The following is a 23,366-nucleotide window of genomic DNA, read 5'->3' on the forward strand; positions in this document are numbered from 1 at the left end:
ACGGTGTATGGTGTTCTGGTGTCGCACGCACGGTGTATGGTGTTCTGGTGTCGCACGCACGGTGTATGGTGTACTGGTGTCGCACGCACGGTGTATGGTGTACTGGTGTCGCACGCACGGTGTATGGTGTACTGGTGTCGCACGCACGGTGCATGGTGTACTGGTGCAGCCAACTGTCATACTAGCCTGGGGGCGCCGCTCACACGCGGGATAGAGAGCTCTTTAGCTTCATATCCATACGCGCGACACCATTTACGCACAATAGAAACGATAACAGCTACCGTGATGTATTGATCGGTCACCACGGGTACACTACGGCAACAACACATTCAGCTGTCTGGACTCAGCCTCTGAAGCCGCACGGGCGCCCCACATCAGGCGTGATGCAACGGAAACTCGAGAGTGGAATGCAATCACGTTAAGCACGGAATGTGATGGCGGACCGGTGGCATCGGTACACGCAACATTACCAGCACGACAGACAGACGGGACAACCCAGGATACTGCGGCCGGCCTGGCCACCGCATCAACCCAAGCAATTACGCTCCGGCGGCCAGCTAACAATTATGGTTACGTAGCCTCTGTGTTCCCCTGTATCAGCCTATTCAGCTGCAGGCCAAAACACCGGTCGTGTCCTACATCGCTGGAGGTGAGGCCGGTGAGCAGGCAAAAACCGGAGACTACCCGGTGACGGCAGCTCGCCGCCGCCGAGACGGCCGTTGTACAAACACCCCGACGACAGATAATGATACACGGACAAACACCCCGGTCCAAAATATTGGTGCACGATATTTGCAACTTCGGTAGCGAAACCTGCTCGGATAAAAATGCTTACATAAGGCTAACAAAGCAGAATGACGCGACAAAGTACGTGGGCTCTGCGCGCATTTTCGAGTCAAGCTATTGACACCCTCATCTCACTCGAATTACGTAACGTAAGATAGCACGTCCCGTGGCCTCTGAAGACGATAACATAGGCGCCCATGCAAGCAGAACTCAAACAATCAGCGACCGACTAGAATCGGAACATCAGGTGGAGCCTGTGAAGGCCAACGAGGCAGCCCGGCAACATCCGTCTACACACTGCTTAGTTACAAGTGGTCACAACACTCTATAGATGGCAATACTAGCGGGCGCCGAGAGGGTTCTTCATGATGTCACTGACATCCACTTCCTTTTCCTTTGCCATCTGCTTGGATAAGTAGTCCCTGGAGTGAAAAGTCACGCTTGAAATCCCAACCAACAGTTCAGGGAGGGGAAGGCTCAAAACGGGCATTTTAAATAATCCTACGCATCCACTTGCTATCTACAGTCTACTCACGACATTTACGGGTGGTTCAAAACTACAACTTAGGGCGAAAACGAGGCAAACACCAATGGGCTATGGCTCTTGTGGAGACGCAAAAACAACACTCCACACACCCTTCTCGCGCTAAAACAAACTAAAACTAGACCAGCCGATGCGCATATACGGATTACACCTTAAGATCACTTCAGTACAAACCACACGCACGGTTGAACGCGGTGATGAAGCGCCATGCGAAACGTACCAGTTGTGCACCATGATCTTCTGCACGGTGAGCAGCGCGCAGAGGCGGACGTTGGGGTCCTCCGACAGCATCTTTTCCATCACCCGATGCTTACCACCCAGCGTCTCGATGACGCTGCGGGCAGCACACGTGCGGTCAGGCCCAATCAAGGCGACCAGCGCGCGGGCAATCTTAGTTATCGTTCCTGCGCGGCGGCAATCAATTGTCCGGATCAATGTCGGGCGACCGGCGGCAGTGGTGGGGGCTTCGGATGGTGTCGCGGCAAAGCATGTGTGATACAGGCCCACGCAGGGACGGGAAGATGACAGGGGCCTCCTTGAAGCCACGGTACAGTGCGGTGTTGACTCTCCGACAGTGTGAGACGTTAGGGAGCGGTGTCTTAAGTAACTCGTGCGATCACAACTCTGAAGCGTCCGCCATGGATATGAAGTGTTGGCATCGCTGGGCAGAAGTGCCGCCCACCGCAACTTGCGGTGTGCTAAAACGGGCAAAAGCGTTCTACAGGACAGAGCCACACTTCAGTTTACTGATGACGTTCAAGCAGAGCCGACACGACTGATGTTCGACATCCTGAACTAACGTCTCGCCAAATAACACAAGTCCATCTCTCCCCCCCCCCCCCCCCCACCTCAGTCCACAGCCCGTTCAGATGGTTCAGTTGGTAAGAGGCTTAGCCATCCCATTCGCCCACTCGTGGCGCGGTGGGTTCCAGCCAGCTCGGTCGCTGGCTGTTTGCTCCTGAACGGTTTGGCCTGCGGCCGGGGACAGCGCCGTGTGCAGGCCGGGTGACGTCAGCACGTGACGGGGTGAGGTCAGGGGGCAGGACAGACCGGGCTGTGTCGACAAACACTGTTCAACGTGGGCGCTGATCCCAGAAATCCATCCGACCAAAAGGGCGTAACTAAATAATTTTTGTTTTGTGGACTCGGGCCAATCAATGGTGCTGAAAAGTTGACACGGTCGACTGGTACTGACAACAGCCGCGGTCGCGACCCCGGCGAACTCACTGTTTTCCCCTGGGGTAGTGTCGGACGTACTCGCCGATGTCGTGGCAGGCCACACTGACCACCAGCGGGTCCTTGGACGTCTGAATCAGGTGGATCTGCTTGCAGGAAAGGACACGCGTGCAAAACTCCAGCGTGTTTGAGGACTGACCCAACAGATGTCTAGGAAACACGTGCTAAGTGTACACACAAGCAAAAACATGTATAGTAGCAGTTTTCAACAGCACAGAACAAGACATTCAAGTGATTTTTGCTGTTATACGGGCTGCTGACATATCGTGGAACAGTCTGTGAGCTCAACAGCACAACACGCACACTTAACTAAGCTTCATCAATGAGCGAATCAAGCTTAGTTGTCTTCGGTACGTCAAACGCAAGGCTGGTACTTCAGCCAGCTGACCAATAGTTTCTAGTAGGCACAATGGACGAGTGGATAGCGCATTCGGCTCCCATGTGTGGGACCCGGGTCCGAATCTCGGTGGTACGATGGTTCCAAGGCGATAGTATGGCCTCTGCAGTTGCTGGCGCTCATTAAAAGGGTGCGAGACGACGTGCGTTGCGCTACCTGAATAAAAATGAAAACAGTTTCTACCCGTTTTCTGGTCCTTACCGGCTAGCATCAGCACCAACTCACAGAAGCTGCGAAAGCAATATATTAAGACCCCCGTGCACAAACCACTACGCCACCAATTTTAGATCATGTTTCCTTTCAGTTCATTAGGTTGCCGTAACTTGTCTGTTTTTTTAACGGTTTCCACCGATGTCTGCGGCCAATACTCTCCGCCTGCCGCTTGTAACCGGTAAAAGCCGGCTGACGGAAGCTTTCAGCACGCTGTTGCCGACCCTGGCCATACGCCTGTCCAAACCCAGTCCAAACCGGACAACTGCCGGACGCATTCTGCCAGCCGCGCCCCAGCGCAGGGTGCTTTACCACGCAGCACCCCATCCGCCTCAGCGCAGCGCGTTTTACCACGCAGTACCCCATCCGCCTCAGCGCAGCGCGTTTTACCACGCAGTACCCCATCCGGCTGAACGCAACGTGTCTTACCACGCAGCACCCCATCCGGCTAAGCGCAGCGTGTTTTACCACACAGTACGCTATATGGCTCAGTTGCAACCCACAGTGGCGCAGGTCCTCGCTGGACGCGACCGTGTGCGCGCACTCACCAGTATCTTGAGCAGCTGGTAGTTGTTGTCGTTGAGGCGGTTGGCGTTCTCGCGCCAGAACTTGTCCGATTTGTGCACCAGCGACCACTCGAGCCGGCCCGACTTCACCTCGGTGCTGTATTCGTCGAACGAGCTGCCCGAGCGCCGCAGGGTCACAGGTCGGCGGCGCGCCAAGGAGGCGGGCGCTCCCCATCCGAACAGTGCTTACAACGTCCCTCTGAGCACTTACGAGCTCTTAAAAGCTTGCTTGACTAATTACGCATGTATGTACGCTACATGTACAGGGGGCACAGGCTTCAGGGCGCAGATCAAAATCACGGCAAAACGCAAGTAGTTACGCCTACCAACGCAACACACGTGAAGGTGCAACACAATCAAATGATTTCTCTCGAGCAATTAAGGATCGCAAAACATAGCGCTATCAAACACTTATTATACTTGGATTACGGTGATGGAGTGGAGACGACGAACGCCCAACGCCAAAGAGCCAGGACTTATTGCCAAGGGCACACGGGAAGAGCCGGGGAGCGGTGCGGCTGGCCGGCGCCGCACCTCAGGTCCTGCACGCTGGCCGTCAGGTGCCCGGTGAGGAAGTCGGCGTCGGCGCGCAGGTCCTCGTCGGTGCTGTAGCGCTGCCCGATCAGCTCCAGGTGACGCAGCACCTTGCACTGCACCATCTGGATCGAGTTCTCGCGCACGACGCTCGCGTCCTGCGGCTTCTCGATCAGGTTCTGCGGGGGGCGGTCGTGGGGTCGGTGAGGGGCGGCCGTGCCGAGCGCGCCGGGCCGGATCGGGCCGGACAGACGGGTCCCGTACGGGCACCGCGACCTCGCGCAGCGGCCGCATCCCGCAGCATCAGGCGGGCCATCGACACGCTCGGCAACATTGCGATGAAGGCAGTGGAGGGATCGGCTCCCTGTGTGCAATAAGCGCGGCCTGCCGATGTGCGATGATGATGAGACATTCAACATGGCATCCACATGGTGGCTTATAACCTAGGCACGTCGTTGTAGATACAACAATGCAGGGAATAAAGCAAACGAGCAATTCTGACACCGGACCGGGAACACGCACGCACACCACATGAGCAGATGAACAGCGTGTACCCAAACATCGCAAGTCCAAATCCGAGCTTGGTCAACTATGCCATCAGCATTGTTTGTCTCACGTGGCGTCGAAGAGCCAGCGCCTGGGGCTCGACACCAAGCCTATTCAACAATTATTCGCCCTCGCTGTGGTAAAATAGTCAGCGCCCTCCGCATCCGCGCGGATTTGCGGCAGGGTGCTACGTCCAGCAAGTCTGATGTCGCGTACGTTCCTTTGATTTGCACACTGCCCGATCGTGCAATACATGCTCTCGAGCAGCTCGGGCCTGATGATAGTGCAAACAGAGCACACAATTTGGTAGTCTATGAGTTGTTTGGCAGCCAGTCATCCAAGTCGTTTCATAGTGTCCGATATTTGGTCGTTTCGCCTCTTGCCTGTCACCACCCGCGAACCAAAGTTTGCAACATTCTGCACTTGATGCTGCTAAGTATCGCTACAGAAGCCGTACACAGATATACGGTATATGACAGAGGACAACACCAACGTTTGTTTAATGCTCTTTAAAGCCGCATTCTAGTTCACATGTAACATGTAAGACAAGCACCTTAGCATTTCAAAGTACTGATGGGTTATTGTGTTCAAATATACTTGGAAGTTGACGCGATGGTCAATGGTGACTCTGAGATTTCTCACTGGTATGGAGCTAAGGACTGCTGTACCACAGAAGCTCAGTGTGGCTGGCGGACAGTCTGGCAACATCGTTGGAGTGCCGATCACTAACATCTGTGTCTTTTTTGTGTGCTTAGCTATTATAATTCCAGTGCATTTGCGGGCTACTGTTTGCGGCTATATCCGCCATGAGACACTGAGATACGGACGTATTACGACGGTCACATTGCACTAACAGATCAGAGATTGTGAAACACACCGACACGATCGGCGCACTTGACAGCAAATGCGCCGCGTCGCCTGCACACGTACCCTGAAGCACGCGATGCACATGCGCACGACCTTCTCCTTCTCAGTGTCGATCAGGATATCAGCCAGCATCGGGATCACGCTGAACCTGCCCGCGGCGTTCCGTTAGTCGACAGGGATCGTGCTACCAAAGAAATGCTAGCCATCGGAGAGGGGACATACCAAGACGTCAGCCTCTTGGCACCGCGTCGATCGGGTGCCCGTGTCGGCCTGTTTCAGTCCACACACATCCACGCCATTACATGATTACATGACGCAGACTCGTCCCCAAACCTCATAATCAGTACGCAGAGGCCACGCATCTTGCAATGACCACATGCTTCTGTCAGCACGCCAGAAGCTGTCTGGCTATTCAGTGATCTGACTGAGGGTCATTTAAGCCAGCACCTGACATTGACACGTTGCAGTGCTGCTCTCCACAATGCCAATGGAAACCGAGCCTCGGGCTGTGATTTCATGACTTCATTGACATCTCAATAGCAGTCAGCTTTTTGACTGACGCGAAACAAAGCTCAGCACTTGAAAATGACACCCCAATTTACAACTTCACAAGCTTCCCACGAATGCCACTGCGGCCAGCCCTGAACCACCCCCATGCCATGCAGGGGCCAGCCTACGCACTTGCTCATTTTCTCTGCAATGTCGTTATTGAAGGTGAGCACCCAGAGACAGAAGACCAGCTGGTACTGGCACTGGAAGTTGACGCCCGACGACAGCACAGCCAGCAGCGTGGCCACGCCATCCACACGCAGGAAGGCGTAGCGGTACTCGTCCACCCGCAGCAGCAGCTGCAGGCAGCGCGCGATGGTCGGGATGTACTGGTTGTTCTGCGGACGGAAACGACGTGTCGTGGCATTATAATCAGCGGGGTATTATAACCTGAGAGTGGCATGAGACTTGCACTGCAGTGTAACTGAAGTTGGTGATTACGAGACCACCTAAAACCGACCCTGAAGGAGACTGGTTGCACTTCAGCCCAGACGTAGCACCCAGGTTATTCACATTACCAAAAACTCTGAGCGATCATTTCCGTTTCCACCACGCACTTAAACCACCGCCCCGAGCTTCAGATCATTTCGCCAAATGCGTCAGAGCCAGGCATCGGTGGCGCCGCAAGAATGCTAACGCCAACAGGTGACATCGCGGCGCGGTCCCGACAGCGAGGCCGGCGGCGGCAGCACCACCCCACTGACCGGGCGCTTCAGCTGGTCCTTGAGCCAGGTGAAGTAGAACTGCAGGTCGGACGCCTCCATGAGCTGGCGCCCGTCGCAGGCCAGCCGCGCCACGATCCAGGCCGTCAGGTTCACGCTGATGTCGTCCGGCCGGTTCAGCAGGTTCAGGAACGGCGCCCACACGCTCTCGCGCTTCTTCTTGGCGTACTCTCGGAACACGCGGCAGTTGTCCTTGTCCTGCGGCGGGAGGCCGCGCGTGCGGCCGGCCCGTCAGAGCTGCGAGGCGCCTCCGCCCCCCCCCCCTCCCACGCACTGGTGAGCGCTCTCAAGCGGAACGCACGTGAGCCATCGCCGGCTTTGACTGTCAGGGATTTTCAGTGACCGGACCCGACGGCAGAAACCTGAGAACGAAATAAGGACGACCAGCCAAAGGAGCAGTCAGCAGGGTAATCGCACGGCATGAGATCAAGCGTAACATGCCATCAGTCGCCAACAGCCTCAGGGCAATCCATACCGTCAGCATGTCTTCGATGAGGATCAGCAGGTACTGGATCGTCTGATCCTTGCAGATGTGGCCGAGCAGATTGAGGAAGGTCTTGGCGCACTGGTAGCCGTGCTCGCGGAGTATGGCGTTCCGCTTCTCCGGGTTGCCCACGGCGTTGTCGTAAGCCAGAATGAAGTTGTAGTCCTCCTGACTGATCATCTGAGACCTGGATCAAAGCCATCGTCTCCCGTCAGTGCTGAGGAGCGGCGGGAGGGGGAGGGGGAGGGGGGGGGGGCGCATGCGGGGGGCACCTGCACCTGTTCAAATTGGCCTACCCATGTTACGTTATCCAGCGGAAGTGCAGAACATATGCAGATAACTTCATGCCATATGCGCGAAAGACGTGAATCTATTATTTACAAGCGTTTGGACGCTTGCTTCGCTGCGCTAATGAAAAACGCAAAAATTGTAATTATCTATCTTTTGCAGTTTGAATCACGATTCTAGGTGCCCTGGTTGGCCACACGTGGCGCAAAATGTGAAAAACGGCCAGTAACGGCCAGTAATTTATCTTGCTCACTCGCGCACGCCTGACTCGCAACACGTGAGACATAGCGATTCATGCAACGTGATTGCCTGTTCGATTCCCTATCAATGCATGCCACTCCCCAGTGGTTCCGCGTCCTGGGTGCAGCGATGTGTCGCAAAACTTTAAAACCTTTCAAAATACGAAATGCAATCTTTCCAGCCTGATTGGCGTTCGACTGCGGCCGTGTCAAGCGCAGTTTTTATGCCTGAGAAAAAGCCTCACAATCCAATAGGCTCGAACTGCTCCATACTGGGCAGTTTTAACCCGGTCTTTCAGCCAGACGGCGTGTAAGAGTGAATCTTTACTGGGGCATGCAAACCCCATGACACAGCAACTCGTGGCCAGTGTTTTCCTTCCTCTTTGGGGAAGCACAGACATCTTGGGTGGGCTTGAGGCCAAAGAGACCGCTGTTCACCGCTTGCGAGTACGAGTTCTGTGCACTTGGCCGCCGTGGCAGGCCAATGCTCGCGCTGTTGGCCCTCGGGGCCCCCTGCGCATTGTTGGGCGCTCTAGAAGCCACATCTAACCGGACTCGAGCTCAGAGCGTGATTGGTGCCGCATTAGACACACTCTGCAGTTAGCCTTCCGAGCACCGATAAGCAAAGGATCCAAAGGGTCGGGCCCGCTCTCCGCAGGTGCATGTCCCCCATATATTCCGGAGGTGTGCCTCTTATCCCTCAAACAGTCCCCACCAAAGCACGTTGACAGCACACTCTCACCATGATGTATTTTTACACTAGCTCAAAGGGTTAAGTGTTAACGGCCTGTTTTTAACAGAGCTGTGAGCCTAATTTCGTCGCGCCAAAGTCGATGAGCATGACGCTCCAAGTAAGATTGTTTAATCATCTTGCACCGATCCATTGATTTTCTGTCTAGATACGCCGGAAATTTGCCGACTTACAAGGCATGCTAATTGGCCAGGGAGGCTAAGTCAGTAAAGCGAAGTATCCATAACCGGAAGGACATGCGTTTGAGGCCGGAACGATCCAGAACTTTTCCACAAGTTCCCTATGGAATACGTGCTGTCAGTGCAATGCAGTGTATAAGTCCTTAAGGTTCTTGGGAAAGTTATAGAAAATAGCATCCGCTTGAATCTTAAATATCCCTACCACTGTATCTTCCACGCCACGACACCTTCAGTGGCCGACAACCATAGTGTTAGTGTAAATTAATGTTCTCGCCTGGATTGGACATCTGACGTATTTCTAGATTATACTGCAAGTAACACTACTGTGCTAACTCTTCTCGGTCCTACCTTCCTGGTCCATGGACGGTTAGGGCAAAAGAAGTGACTAGTACGGAATCAATAGTACGTAAAGTTATTGAGCACTCACCTGCCTTTAACTTTTGTTCCCCTGGCCTGAATGCAATCCAAATTCGGAATACATAAAGCCAGAAAACCTATTCACGCTGAAAATTTGAAGCCCCCTCTTACGAAATTTGAGCACTGAGCTCTCTTGGCCGGTCACCGACCCTAAGGGACGACGCCGTCGGCCAGGCGCGCGGCAGGCACGCAAAATCCATGCTCATAACGTGTTTAGTGTGGCCCATCCCGGTTCGCTACCCGCTGCCAGTACCGTGTAGAAATACCGCATTTCTAGAGGAAAGACTTACACGAACGAGCGACAACCGCTCGAAAACTAAGTAAGCGCCAAATACATTGGGCCACGTTTTAGCCCACCTGGCCCGGCCGAAAAAAAGGCCGTCAGTGTCACTGACGTCACATGGCCAATTGCAAACTCAAGTCAAACGGTTTTGTTCTAGGACCTGACATATACCTCGACAATACAATGAATGGATTGTTCAACAATGATGTAGGGTAAGGTGAGGTGGAATAAGGTAAGATGGGGTGAGGCAAGTTGGATAAAGGTGAGGTAGAATCAGGTGACGTGGGGTAAAGTAAGGTAGGGTAAAGTACGGTGGGGTGTGTTGAGGTGGAGTAAAGTAAGGGGAGGTGAAATAAGATGGGGTAAGGTGAGGTGGAGTTGAGTAAGGTAGGGTAAAGTAACATGGGGTAAAGTAAGGTGGGGTAAGGTGGGCTGGGGTATGATAATGTGGGGTAAAGTAAGGTGGGGTAAAATAAAATGGGGTAAGTTAAGGTGGGGTAAGGCACCCCAAATGTCATGAGCAGAAAGAGTTCCGCAATTACATCAAAAATCTGTGGAGCGTATACCGTCTTTCCCGGTCAGGGCGTGAGCTGCTTAGAATTAAGAATACTCATGATAGCAAATACGCTACGTAATGGGAATATTAAATCTCATCTTATGTTTGAACTGGAATAGCCAGATCGCACAACACAGATGGGCAGTGATATTCAGATTCTAGCCTTCACCATGGTTGGAGCGTAATTTCTTTGAGACACATTCCAGGTACATCATCAACGATGTCGACCTTCAGCGGTGGAAGCTCCTCTGCTTGACCAATGGATGCTATTTGTGGTGGACGCCGTTGTCGCGCACTTAGATATTAGGATATTAGATATCGCGCACTTAGATATTAGGCTTGGGTCACGTGCAACATGTGAGACATATATGGGGTCGAGTCTTCCAAGTACGAAAACGTTGATGCTTCCAGAAGTATTTGAAGAAAAAAAAACAGCAGCGAAAATTTGGGCGCGCTCGTTAATCAGACTGTCAAATATTCTGAATACACCCGTGATCACCCACTCCAAGCAACGACTCTGTTAGGTTCTTGGCTTATGCGGCGACAAAAAAAGCCCGGGTCGGTGGCTCGGCTAGAGCCCACAGCTTTCTGCACGCGGTTATAGGTGAGCCTCTAGCTCGCTGTACTTTGATATCCCCAGACGGATGCCGCAAATCCGACACCTCAGCGCCTTCCACAGCCAGACGGGGGTTTTCCGCACTCGGTCTGGTGGAGCGCCGGCAAAAATAGAGCAGACCTCATAAAAAACCCGTGACCCGGCCAACACACATTTACCGCCACCACCCACAAACCACCCTACATTAGTCAGTCTTATGTCAAACGGAATGCTATCTGTTCTTGATATAGCACAAGTCGAGATAACATCAGTCTGTTTTTGTTTTATTTTCGTTTAGTTAACGTTCTTCCATGCCACGATTCTAAGTCACGTATTTTACGCAGCGACGAAACCCGTTAGAAGTCTTTGAACGTACACTGTCGACACCTGAATGGAGAAGGAAGCGTAAGAACACGATTCCCAGCACCACAAGATAATCAGGCTATGTCAAGAAACGTAGGCAGTACGTTTCTTGTAAAAAACGTCAAGTCTTTGCCTACAGTAATACACACTTTGGAGTACTTGGGTGTGTATATATATATATATATATATATATATATATATATATATTATACTTAAAATGTAAATTAACAACCGTTGCCCCGCAAAAGACACATCTCGAACAGCCTGGCAGCTTTACACATTTACGAGAAATTTCAACCTGCGCTTTAAAAAATCAGTAACAGGCATAGCCAAGTATAATTAAAGTAAGTACACTATGCACACAAAAAGTCTAAAGGGAGCGTCACCCGTGCATTTCGTTCCGCGGATCAAGGACGTTGTTTTAGGCTGTTCTTAAGCATCAGACCATGCTTACATACACAACTTAAAATAATGGCAAAATTGTCTTCTCATGTATAGCAACTATCTGAAACTTGGTAAAGAGGCATAGGCAAATTTCAAGCACTGTAAGCCACTGTATACCAGTCAGCTGATGACTTGCCAGTGAGTGCTACCTGGCACAGGGCAGCTGAACAATGGAAGGATGTTACAAAATATTCTGTTGACCTAGAGTAATACTACCTGGGTAAAAATTTGGAGATATCTCAGCAGCAAGTGGCAACCTCTGCCCAACACAACCTACAACTGACTTTAAGATGATTGCTACCTCTACTTGAATGGCGGAAATATCCTACAAGCATAGAAACAGCACACAAAGTATCCAGTCAACAGCTCACCATCACACAGAAGGGGGGAAGATTGAAAGGGCTGCAAAGCACCTGGTAATTTCACACATGATGTGCTAACACAAGAAATGAAGCATGAGGTGGCATTTCTAAGACGGCAGGCATGGTACATCCCGTGCAACATAATACAAGTTGGAACAAAATGATGGCCTAATTGCACATTCACACACAATCATAATCATCACATTACACTTACAATTACAACATTCTATGTTAATGGGTACAACTTACTGGAGATATGATTGCCAGTTGACTTTCTGGGCTTTTATTTCTGCTGCCTGGACCTGTAACAAGCCTGTGCATTCTGCAAAAAGAGAGCGCCAAAGATAGAAGCATGCCAAAACACATCCTCCCACAGATTAAATGTAAAGTTCTGAGTCACAGTGATGCTCAATAGAATTCCAGTCTGCACCCCATGGGAAACATATCAGCAAGATATTTGAGGCAGATGGAATCATGCTCAAAATAAGGATAGCAAACTGCCACATTTGGGGCATATTTCTATCAAAGTTACTATCAAAATCTGCCATGGCTTGCAGACTGAATGGGATTGGGCTTACTACACAACCTTTTCAAGTTTGTGGCTTCCAGAAGTAGAAAGTTCTGGCTCTGAAAACCAGCTTATTTGAGCCAAGCAAATGCAGGGTAATATAAATACCATTTGTGCAAGGTGGACTTAAGCATAATTCACTGCACTATAGCTCGAGTATGGCAATATGAGGCCATTGAATGAATGATGTATGACACAATGAAGACCAAGCACTCCCCATGAAAAATTTAACTCAACCAGAGCATTCAAGCAATTCAACAAAACAAATGCATCAAGATAAAGACCTTTGGCTGATGGTACCCATCATGTGTTGAGAGCTTGAACTGCACTATTTACATGCTTCTGCAACCCTCATCTTTGCCAACTGCCAATGCACAGTGGGATGTGACACCTGGCGCTATCAAGCTCATTGACTGTGGTTGGCTACTCAAAGACGGAAGAACTTACACGCCACATCCAAAGCACTCAAGCACCGAAGTAGTTACCCAAAGTTGGGGCTGCTTGGCTTACCTCCGAGGTCAACATTGTCTGGAAGCGTAGCTAGGATTTTTTCAATCGTTTCGTTGGCCATGCCGACGAGACGGAGACCGATCCACACAGTGCACAAACTAAATTATACTTCGCAAAGAAAACCTACGACAGCCACCCAACTTGTGCTCAAACCCGAGCGGATTTGCACCACACATACACTTCTGCACACGAGCCGTAAACAAATAGCCATGCGCCGGAAAGGTAACAAATGCGCCGTATCTGCGTTTGTATTCTACCCGGTAGAAATCACGTGCAGCTTGGAATTTCTTTAAGGAATCTAGGCTTCAAAATTTTATAAATGAGGGACATAAAATATATTTCATCATATATATGCCTTGTGCTCAGCTGTAGTGTTATTGAACCCGCTAAACGTACCTAAAGAGTGTGCTTGCTGGAACCCCTATAAAGTTGTCTGCTTCTACTGAGGACGGAAGCCGTTCCACCATCATGTGATTGGAGAGGAGTTCGTCAAGGTGGCAGCATATTCAGATCCATAGATCGATATTCGCCCGTCAACAAGCATTTCATTGACCTGAAAATCAACACACATGAGTGATGTTGCCTGATTGATAGGGCGGCGTCATAAGGAGAGGGGGCAGGGGAGGCGTGCTCTTCAAACATCGATTAGGGGTGGACAGTCCTCTCATCCGGGGAACTTCTGGAGAAGCGGACACAAGGTAGGTTTTGCACAGATTTTCACCAAGAGGTCTCCTAGATTTTGACACCACATATTTTGAGTCGGAAGACGGCAGGATTTTCCAGGGGCCTTACCGGACAGAGTGGCGATTCCTCACAGGGTGAGGGGAGGGGCTCCAGGGCAGTATTGTATTCGAGCAGAATCCAGGAGGCACGTGCTGCCTTGTCAGATTGATGCTTTTAACAGGTGTCTTGATCCAACAAAGGGACTCGCAATCCAAATACAAGGCTTCTTGTTTCAGAAAAGGGCTTTCTGATGCTTACAGAGGCCTTCTGATTCAGAACAGGGTCCTTGCGATTCACAAAGGGCACCACCAATTCCAGCACATTGCCAGGCTATTATGACGCGGGAATTCTGGTCCGGAAATGCGGCTTTCTGATACGCAGGCCCGTAGCCAGGCGTGTGCAATGGGCGCCCGTGCATCCCCTGAAATATGGGGCTTCCCGGCCTCGCTCCGTGCAGCACCTGTATATACACACACACACACACACATATATATATATATATATATATATATATATATATATATATATATATATATATATATATATATATACAGGGGCTTCCAGACGTTTGGGTGGAACCTTTTCTTGTGTTGAGATCTATAACAATCGTAACAGAAAACATTGGAGGCAGCACTTGCCTCACGCCAAGTTCGTTATCAAGTGCAAGCCCTGTATCATTTGTCGCACTTGTGCTTTGAGTGAATGGCTGACTTTTTGTGCCGATAGAGTTTGCTTGTGCTGATAGGGAGATGTATCTTTCCACCATAGACATACAGGACTAGATAGGACAGTTGAATACTGTGGTCCGCTTACTGGTACGTAGGGCCGGCCGCCGTGTTCGAGCAGTCAAGAACCATAGACTCGCCCGGACAGTGATTGAACCGCATGGGCCAGATTTCTGCGGAAAATTGCCGAAGCAAAAATAAAAGCTGCAACCAATTTTGAAAAGGGTTAACGAGAAGAGACCACCTGTCAGCGACTCGAAAATATGTGTCTGTTGTATTTCACTGTTCGATGAATGCCGGCATGGAGAAATTCCCGCCATCGGCCTCTACGACCACTGCCAGCGTGGACAGCCGGCCGTGCCCACAGCGAGCGATAGTGGGACTGCTATCTTTCTGCCTACCCGGCGCTTTAGAACCTTGCGGAGGTCAACTGCAGTCGTATGCGATGTGATACGAGTGACGCCAGGTGATGCCGAAGTGATGACGGGTGATGCGATAGGGGAAGGTCTGTGAAATGTGGGCCCACCGCTGGTGGCAACCGCCGCAGCGCAGCCGCTGGCCCGGGCGGTTCCGCCGCGCTCACGCCAAGTATCGGTGGGACCGCCGTTCTACCTGGCGTTCGCGGAGCAGTATTCATAGTGTTCACCCGTTGTTGCGCCGGATTCCACGTCAGGCGTCCAAGGGCACGCGATATCTGATACTGCTGTGGGGTGGATGTCGACACAGGCGGCGCGGCGGTTGGGCTGACGGTGTCCACAGGTGGCGTAGTGGCGCCGACGTACGATTCGCGACCGAGTCTAAATCGTGCGGAGGTAATGTCGCCCTCCACTGCGTTCGACAGTTCCAATGCCTGCACAGAGAGATGAGGAGCACATGCGCTTGCCATGGACAAGCGCATGTATATTGTATCAGGTATATTGGGCACACGAGCAGGCACCCGGCCAGGTCCGGGACTGGCTGGCTAGTTTCTAATCAATGGAATGATAACTAGCATAGATAACACAGCACTAATAGCCTTGTTCCTCGTAGGATAGCCAGGGAAATGGAGCCATAGCAAAAAGGAGCCACAGCTCGGGCAAACGGCTCCCTGCACTGGGGAAAAGCGCTCCTTACATGTAAAAACTTTATTTAGACACGTGTCACACGTGCGTTTATTTCATCGCGTGTCGCACAAGGCATCAGCCTTAAGATGTAATCAGTTCAGGCCCTTCTCAAAATGCTCACGTGCGCATTCTGCTCCGCCTCCATTTCATGGAAAGCATAAAGGTCATATCGGCGAAGTTTCTGCAGAAAATGGGCAGTAATGAAGAGCGTCGAGTGAAGCGTGTTCAGCTCAAGATCCGTCTGCCCAGTGCACGTGTGCGATGTGTTCAATGAACACAGTATACCATGGTAAAAAATCGTTCACGGCCGTTCTATGTTGCTTGATGCTGCCTAGCTCACGCACCGCAAAGATCTGTGATACATCGTTCTGCTAAGTTTATTGCATCGTTTATATATATATATATATATAAGCTATTTGGCATCGTTTTAATGTTCATCTAAGGAGCACAAAGCTCAAAACTTAGATAAAGTCGCAATCTCCACAAGACTCAAAACGTCACTTACGTCGTCACTGGTCACAGGCTACTGAAACTGGCATTCTATAGCAAGACAAAACCAAAACTGAGACTTTTGCACAACAGTGTTCACACGTGGCTGTTTGGCCTTCCCTCTACTCCGGGCAGAGGTCTCATCCATGAGGCATTTGTCCTTTGCAAGCAACCGTATATGGTCCACGCGCTCATTTTGAGCGCTTCGTGCACGAATCCGGGATTCGCAAGACAGGCGGCTCTGCATACAGCAGACGAAGCACGTAGTGCTTACGTTGTCTTGCTTCTTTGCCATCTTTCCCTCACCATTTCACCGCGTCGCGTTCTCCTGCACCGCTTTTACCCCTCTTCCCTGTCCCTCGCTCTTTACTTCGGGTTTTCTTTCTGCAGAAACCGTTTTGTATTGTGAAGAAGATACCACAGTACACTTTTTTGTCACCGTTTGCGCTCGCGTTTTGATGCCCTTGCAAAGGGGACGGCCTCTGAACAATGTTGAATGCCGCTAGGAACGACCACAGGCTGTTATGTTTTTCAGAACTGAGCGTTGCTTCTAACCCCAATGTCCACACGGGTGAAGTCGCTCCGAATCTGCGCCAAATTCGTCCCTGCTGTCTGTAGCACTCTGCAGCGTACAGTCACCGTCCTTGCCCAACTTCAGATTCGGTACCAATTGCTAACTCATCACATATCTTATGAAGGCGTCGTGGCCGAAACACCTCGGAATTCAGCGGCCTAAATGGGCCCAATTACGCCCACTTACAACTCTTGATATCCCTTTAAGAAGAAGAGACTGCTCAAGACAACACAGTTTCTGTCTTCAGTAAATTTACTCCCCAATACGTCGTCGTTTGATAACGTCATCGCACCTCGCACAAAATTGATCGCAAGCCAATTAAGAGGCGTTGTACCTGGAAATCATGCTCACAAACGCCAGATACGAACGACTCGATAATTATATTTGTCTTGGCTGAGATGGCCGCATGCATAATGGGAATGGCAGGATGGTAGCAACGTCATTGTGGCGTCATGTGTGTCGGGGTGACATTGAAATACTCTCCCCGAAAAAGTCTGCACATATCCAAAGGCGTGCAGCACAGGAACTAGAGAGATTTATGTCTTAAAATGGCCAGGGCTGTGAACTACACAGAATGATCTTCAAGGCAGCTATTTCAGCCCAAAACCCCATACAAATGTAGAACACTCGCTGTAGCAGATTTGCTGATGCTCGCAAGCCAGAGGAAAGGTGAGATCAACTTTCAAGACCAGCCAAGATCCAAGAGTGCAAAAATAAAAAGGACGAAGGAAGGGCAAATATTAAGCTATAACACTGTGATTGCGATGTAAACCTTAAAGTACTCGGGATATCACCAGACTAGCAATTATATGCTCTACCTATGCTTAAGTTGGTATTACTTCATAAAGACAAGAAGTGATCACTTCTCATCTGGAAGGTCTGATGGTTTCACGTGGCAAAGCGCCGCCAGCGGGCACAGCCCCCCCCCCCCCCCCTTTGACGAGACGCATCACCCCAGCTGTCTCAATACAAATTATGGTTATTTTAAGAAACATGCGCCAGACGTGTCACTTTTTCTTTTCAAAGCTAAGCCAGCAAATCCCTGTCTTGTTTACTAGCTTTATATATTTGGGAAGTAAAGCTCGAAGGTGAAGTGCAGAGACTCAACAGGTGTGCTGAAAAAGTTCCATTTAGCCCTAAAACTTGCATTCTCTGCTCCTTATCTGCCATCTACACCAAGCGTCCACAAAAAGGACACATTTGCCATAACACAAGTTCAAGCAATCTGTCAATCTCAGGTTACATCAATAACTATGAATAGTCGAGATGTGGGGAAGGGGTGCATTACCTCGACGGGGCGCATTACCCTGCTCTGCCCTATTAATAATCTGGTAATGCCATGAGATTCGTGTTTTATCTGTTTCAGGATGCCGCGGCAATTCTTGGTTCAGCATATTTATCAATTGCCTGATAATGCAGGTGCAGCGGACCTATTTTCCCTCAACAAGTAGTCTTTACGAGTCCCTCACGACGCCTGACTAGCTTCCAGGTACGCACGAGCCGCCAACCGGACCACCGCGAGGTGCCACGTACGTCCTCTGAGAAAAAATATAATGGATTCGAGAGCACTTTTATATGAGCTGGCTGTTAAAACTTGAACTTAATTACGAACAACTATAAAGTAAACTGGCACAAAACATCGATGAAGCGTCGTGCACGAATTTGTGTACTGGAACATGGCACATCAAAACAGCCATTTCTTCCTACAAAACTCCAGGTCACGTACAACAGAAACCTAAACAGAGTGCAGGGAACAGGCCGGACGAACCCGACAATCGGAGAGATGTGGACATTGCAGGAAAGGGCATCTACTGGATACGCCACCGCACAAAAAAGCGGAATATCGACCCGTACAGATACCCTAGTCTCCTCTGAACAGCACTGCTCTAATTAATTTTTACCGGATCCTGTTCTTCTGCAGGTGTGCGTTGTGCAGCTTCGCCTGGTGATGAAAACACACCCGTCGGTAGGTGGCCATCAGAATCCTGATCAGCTCAGTGTAAGGGTTCTAAAACCGTACTGAGTTTCCAGGGGGTGGTGGCCTGGATGTCGCACATTTTCAGTACCGATGCAGCACACCGCAGCACTCTCTCTAGGATCCGCTGGGGCACTGCGTCATAAGCCGCGTCCAACTGCACCATGTATCGGCGGGGCTCCTCGTCAGCGCTTAGTACCACCTGACTGCTCCTGTACGGAGATTCATCAGCCCGGTGCGATTTTTGCAGCCACAGACGGTGACATAAGGATGTGAGATAGACGGACTCCTGATGGCCCACCAGTGCTCCTTGTCAGACGGTGCACTCTTTTCTGTCCAGTGCTCTTCGGACAACGAACATGGTGACATAGCAAACTGAATTGGCGACCACGAAGCATAACCCCGCCCGGTATTCATGATCACTCAGGATGTTGAGCACCTCGGTGCCGTCGGTGTCACACGTGCCATCGGTACTCCGCTGACTCGGGCTGTGACCCACAGCCAGAGCGGATGTGGGATCTAGCCCCGTGATGTTCCCGCCTCGTCCCGTCCATGTGCCGCAAGGTAGCGACGAACTGGCTGGCACTCGGCGTGTTGTTCTTGGGACCTGAGAGACCCGCCTGAAAATTCACGAGCGGTTGGTAACGAACGCGACACAAAGAACCGTCCAACTCGAGACTAAAATTTTGAGCTATTTTTGGGCTATAAGACACTAGGATGGTTACCCTCAACACCTTGAAGTAGATGGAATGGATATCGTACACCGAAACAGATAAAACAGCCTGCAGGACAAGGAGCAAAATCTAATTTCAGTTCATTCAATGGTCTTTAAGTGGATAGCTCATTAAAGCCACTGCTAGTAGTAAACAGTGGGACAATGGGACTCATTACCACATGCATACCTCGCGTGGTGATGGATCACCATCTTCAGTAGGCATGCACCACCCAGCCAAAGTGATATTTGTTACTCAACGTTGTGCAGTTTTGCCAATACATGCTGTTCATATCAGTATTTGTGACTAGAAGCAGGGCAAAATGCTACATGCAGCACCAAAACAGTAATGTCAATGGATGCCAACTAAAACTTATATCCATGTATTGTGCATCAATGTCTAGATAAACAATTCACAGCCTGCTTGACCAAATAATCTCCCAGGTGGTTTCAACATGAATCCAGGACTGATAGCACCATGTTAAAATGATTATATTGATATACAGTACGCGAATACATCTACATATACGTACATTATACATATATGTATACATACATATATATATATATATATATATATTTATTTATATATATATATATATATATTTATATATACACATATAGATACACTTAGCGTTAGTAATAACCGCAGAGAAGGAGGGATGGGGCGCAGTGATAAGCTCATTACCACTGGCAGACACACATCACCGCGGATCCCGTGTCACCAGACGCACAGGTAGCTCAGACATCAGCCGCGGCCGTATTCGGCGACACGCTGCCGGCATCGACCTACGCGCCTGGCAGCGTAGCATTCGTCAATGGATGCGCTCGTCAGCGCGCCACCCAATACAGCTGGGTGTTGAACACATTCCCTCGCTGATACCACAGCTTGTACTTCGCCAAGGGCACTCTAAAATAACGGGACGAAGTCATCACCCAGCTGAGGCGACCACGCTGTCTGATCGTGTGGCGTGACCCGCGCTCCCACGGGCGTCGGGGGAGGGAGATCAGGGACTAGGACTGCACCCTCGACAACATTCGTCGGCGCAAGGTATTCAACCGCCATCATTGACCCGAAATGACGAAATCACTCGGTAGTAGCTGAACTACAAGGTCATCAGGTTGAAGTTTCAGCCCATTGTAATGTATTATAACTGGCCTACCGCTATCCATCAGACGAACTCACCAGAACTTGAAAGTGAGCGAGTTAGGTTCTTTTCCGACACATTTTCCTTGCGCCCGCGTCGAGTGTTTAGGCCCGTATCCTGCTGTCGTGAGGTATTCTGAGACGGTTTGTGAGGCATTCTAGGAACTCTTCCACACTTGGTCTCTTTGTTGTCCCGCCGTCGATGACGGAACCTAGTTCTGTTAGGATAACTGGTAACGCACATGCACTGGTGGCGTGTGGTATCGTACCGACAGTAAATTAGATGTGTTAATAGTAACAGGACATGTTGACTGTTCGACATTACAGTAGTGGGTGGCTTTTGACTGTTCCACTGCAAATACGTGAATCAGCTTTCAGCTGAGAGCTTCAGCTTTCAGACATTCACAGCGAAGCTGTAGACAGTGATATTCAACTAGCAGTGAAGCCTCGTTGGCTTCTGTGGTGACATTAAGGCATGCTGGTTGTTTTACTTGCCCGTGGTTTGACTTATGTGGTGTGAGGGCAGAAATATATGGGTTATCCTCTGTGATAGTTTCAGCTATCAGACGCTCACCTCTAAGCTGAAGGCAAACGATTTATAACTAGCAGTTATGTCTGTTAGTTGCATTGGTGGTATCAGGTCACGCTGCTTGTTTGACTTGCCTGTGATGTGAGACTTGATAAATGTGAAGGCAAAAACGTGTAGGTTGTCCTGTGTGACTCGCATAACTTTGTGGCTGAGAACCAGGGTCAGGGTCTTGTTCCCACAGCACACCAGTAACAAGCTTTACTCAAGGTCCAGTATTTTCAGAATAATCAATGACAACCAGGAACCGGGAACCGGGCTCATGGTCTGTTAAAGAACCAGAGAGAACCAAGATCGAGGTAAGATCGGGATCTGATAAGGCGAACGGAGACTGTTTGATGCCTAAATGGCGATACATCGCGACGATCGACGCCTATCTATAATTGGCAGTGCTATCAGAATGCATGCGTTTGGTCGGTCGAGTGTACCGCAGCTGCTTTCATGCCAGAGGCAGAACAGGAACAGAACGGAAGGGACAAGAACAGAAACTACCGAACATTTTTGCCTCACACCAACGAACGAAGTGGTTAACAGTCACTCGCAAGTGACAGCTGTACTGTGACGACAGGCCAGGCAGGGAGCCAGCCAGGAGGTTGGTCGAGTCAGTCTCCAGTGGCTCCTCCTCAAGTTCACGCATTGGCGCACCCGGCCGAGGTGCTGAGACGGCACTCGTGTTGCGGCGTTCACACATGGTGCGAACATCTCTGACAGACTCGTCCATAGCGTGGCACCAAACTCCCGTCTGACTGTTGCGTTTGGAGTTCCGGCACCGTAGAGGCGCCTGGCTGATCCAGCGCGCTGAGAAAGTAACCCGACGTGCACCAGCTGCAGCCGCACGACCAGCTGCAACAGCTCCTCACCATCTGCGCACGTACGTTGAACTCAGAACACTACGCCGTCAAGAAGGTGAGGCGGTGCCAGCGCCTCAGCATTGTCGCAGCGCTGGGCACCGCAACAGTAGACGTCGGCTTCTCACGGCAGCAGAGAGGCGGTGGCGATGTCTGCAACCACAGCGTCCTGGTCCCCTGGTGCACCACGAGACAGCGTCCTGGTCCCCTGGTGCACCACGAGATGTCTACACGGTCAGCGCACCTTCAGCCGACGCCTGAGTCCGCGCGCCACAGTCGCCGGTGGTCGTCTGCTGATCATATTAGCCAGCATGCTCGCAGGATCTGCCTTCAACGCAAAACTCAGATGTAATTTGAACGCAAACTCAGATGTGATTTGAACCACCTCGCTAGCATGTCCGTGGAGTAGTCAAAAGTTAGCGGCCATCTCGGATCAGCAGGGTTGGCTTTTAACCCGACACGCGTACCAAGTAAGCAACGAAGAAAGCTCCGCGCAAAACCAGCACAAGCAAGCAGCTCCCCTCGTGAGGTGCTATAGCCGTGTTAAGCTTTTCAAAACTTCGTGTGACGTGGAAGCCAAGATTTGGTTTACATCAGCTTGCTCCTGAAAGAGTGTAACGCCAATGTCGTCTCCAAAGGTGATCGTGACCAGCCTCAATACGTCAGCGTCACCTGGAAACCTTGGTAATGAGGCTTGTTATATCTTGGCAGGACTTCGGATAACCTAAAACTTCACCTCTTGCGGAATAACAATTACCTCTCCAAATTCACTGTCATACCTTAATTCTGAAGCTTCGCCCACACTTAGTCAATCTTTTCCAGCACATCCTACACACCTCGTCAATGGGCAAAAACGATTCAAAATTTTGTACACAGCCCTTGGACGCAATGCCTTTCAGACAGGCGAGCGCAAGTGACCCATTATCTGTCTAATCTAACACTAAATGTGCAAAACGACACGAACTGTACTGAGTCGTAATTCTGTCTTGTCTCAGCCCCTCCATTCAACCGATTTGGAAGTGCGCACTTAACATGTCAAGCTTGCAAAATACATGTATTATGAGTTCAGGGCTTCTGTACTTAGTTATAGACTTTCAGTAGACCAGGAGGGCTTGCTAATGCTGATTAAACGACGTCATAGTGCAAACATTGGTCATGTTGACAGTATTCGACATTTCCAGCTGGGCTTATGATCACGAGTGACAAGGGCGGGGCCGACTGAAAGGGCCGACCGAAAGACTGAACCAAGGCCGTATAAGGGTTTTGACAAAAAGGATTGGGCAACTTTGGGATTGGACTGGGATTGGTATTGGGATTGGGATTGGACTGAGCAAGGTTAAACTAAATGATACGTTTGAAAACTAAGATACGAGAATCCAGAAAATGCCACGAATGTGTACAGACCCTGTTACAATTAGAAGTCAGTAACAAATTAGCCCGAGCTTCCACGTCCCAACTCCCGATACACGGTTCTAAAATAAGGCACGC

The 23,366-nt window shown here is 50.4% G+C and overlaps 1 protein-coding gene across 1 annotated transcript; it reads right to left on the reverse strand.

The window, feature by feature from the left end:
• Nucleotides 1–273: 273 nt before the first annotated feature.
• Nucleotides 274–13,176, reverse strand: VhaSFD (V-type proton ATPase subunit VhaSFD). Its single transcript, XM_037226744.1, has 11 exons — nucleotides 12,997–13,176; nucleotides 12,168–12,240; nucleotides 7,433–7,628; nucleotides 6,940–7,155; nucleotides 6,368–6,573; nucleotides 5,750–5,834; nucleotides 4,274–4,452; nucleotides 3,722–3,854; nucleotides 2,558–2,652; nucleotides 1,551–1,664; nucleotides 274–1,208 (listed from the first exon to the last, which is right to left on the reverse strand). The coding sequence occupies exons 1-11, from the start codon at nucleotides 13,055–13,057 to the stop codon at nucleotides 1,127–1,129; spliced, it is 1,440 nt and encodes a 479-aa protein (XP_037082639.1). The 5' UTR covers nucleotides 13,058–13,176; the 3' UTR covers nucleotides 274–1,126.
• Nucleotides 13,177–23,366: the final 10,190 nt, after the last annotated feature.

The sequence above is a fragment of the Pollicipes pollicipes genome, unplaced genomic scaffold (assembly GCF_011947565.3).
Source record: "Pollicipes pollicipes isolate AB1234 unplaced genomic scaffold, Ppol_2.1 Scaffold_5724;HRSCAF=6776_pilon_pilon_pilon, whole genome shotgun sequence".
In the NCBI taxonomy this organism is placed as follows: domain Eukaryota; kingdom Metazoa; phylum Arthropoda; class Thecostraca; order Pollicipedomorpha; family Pollicipedidae; genus Pollicipes; species Pollicipes pollicipes.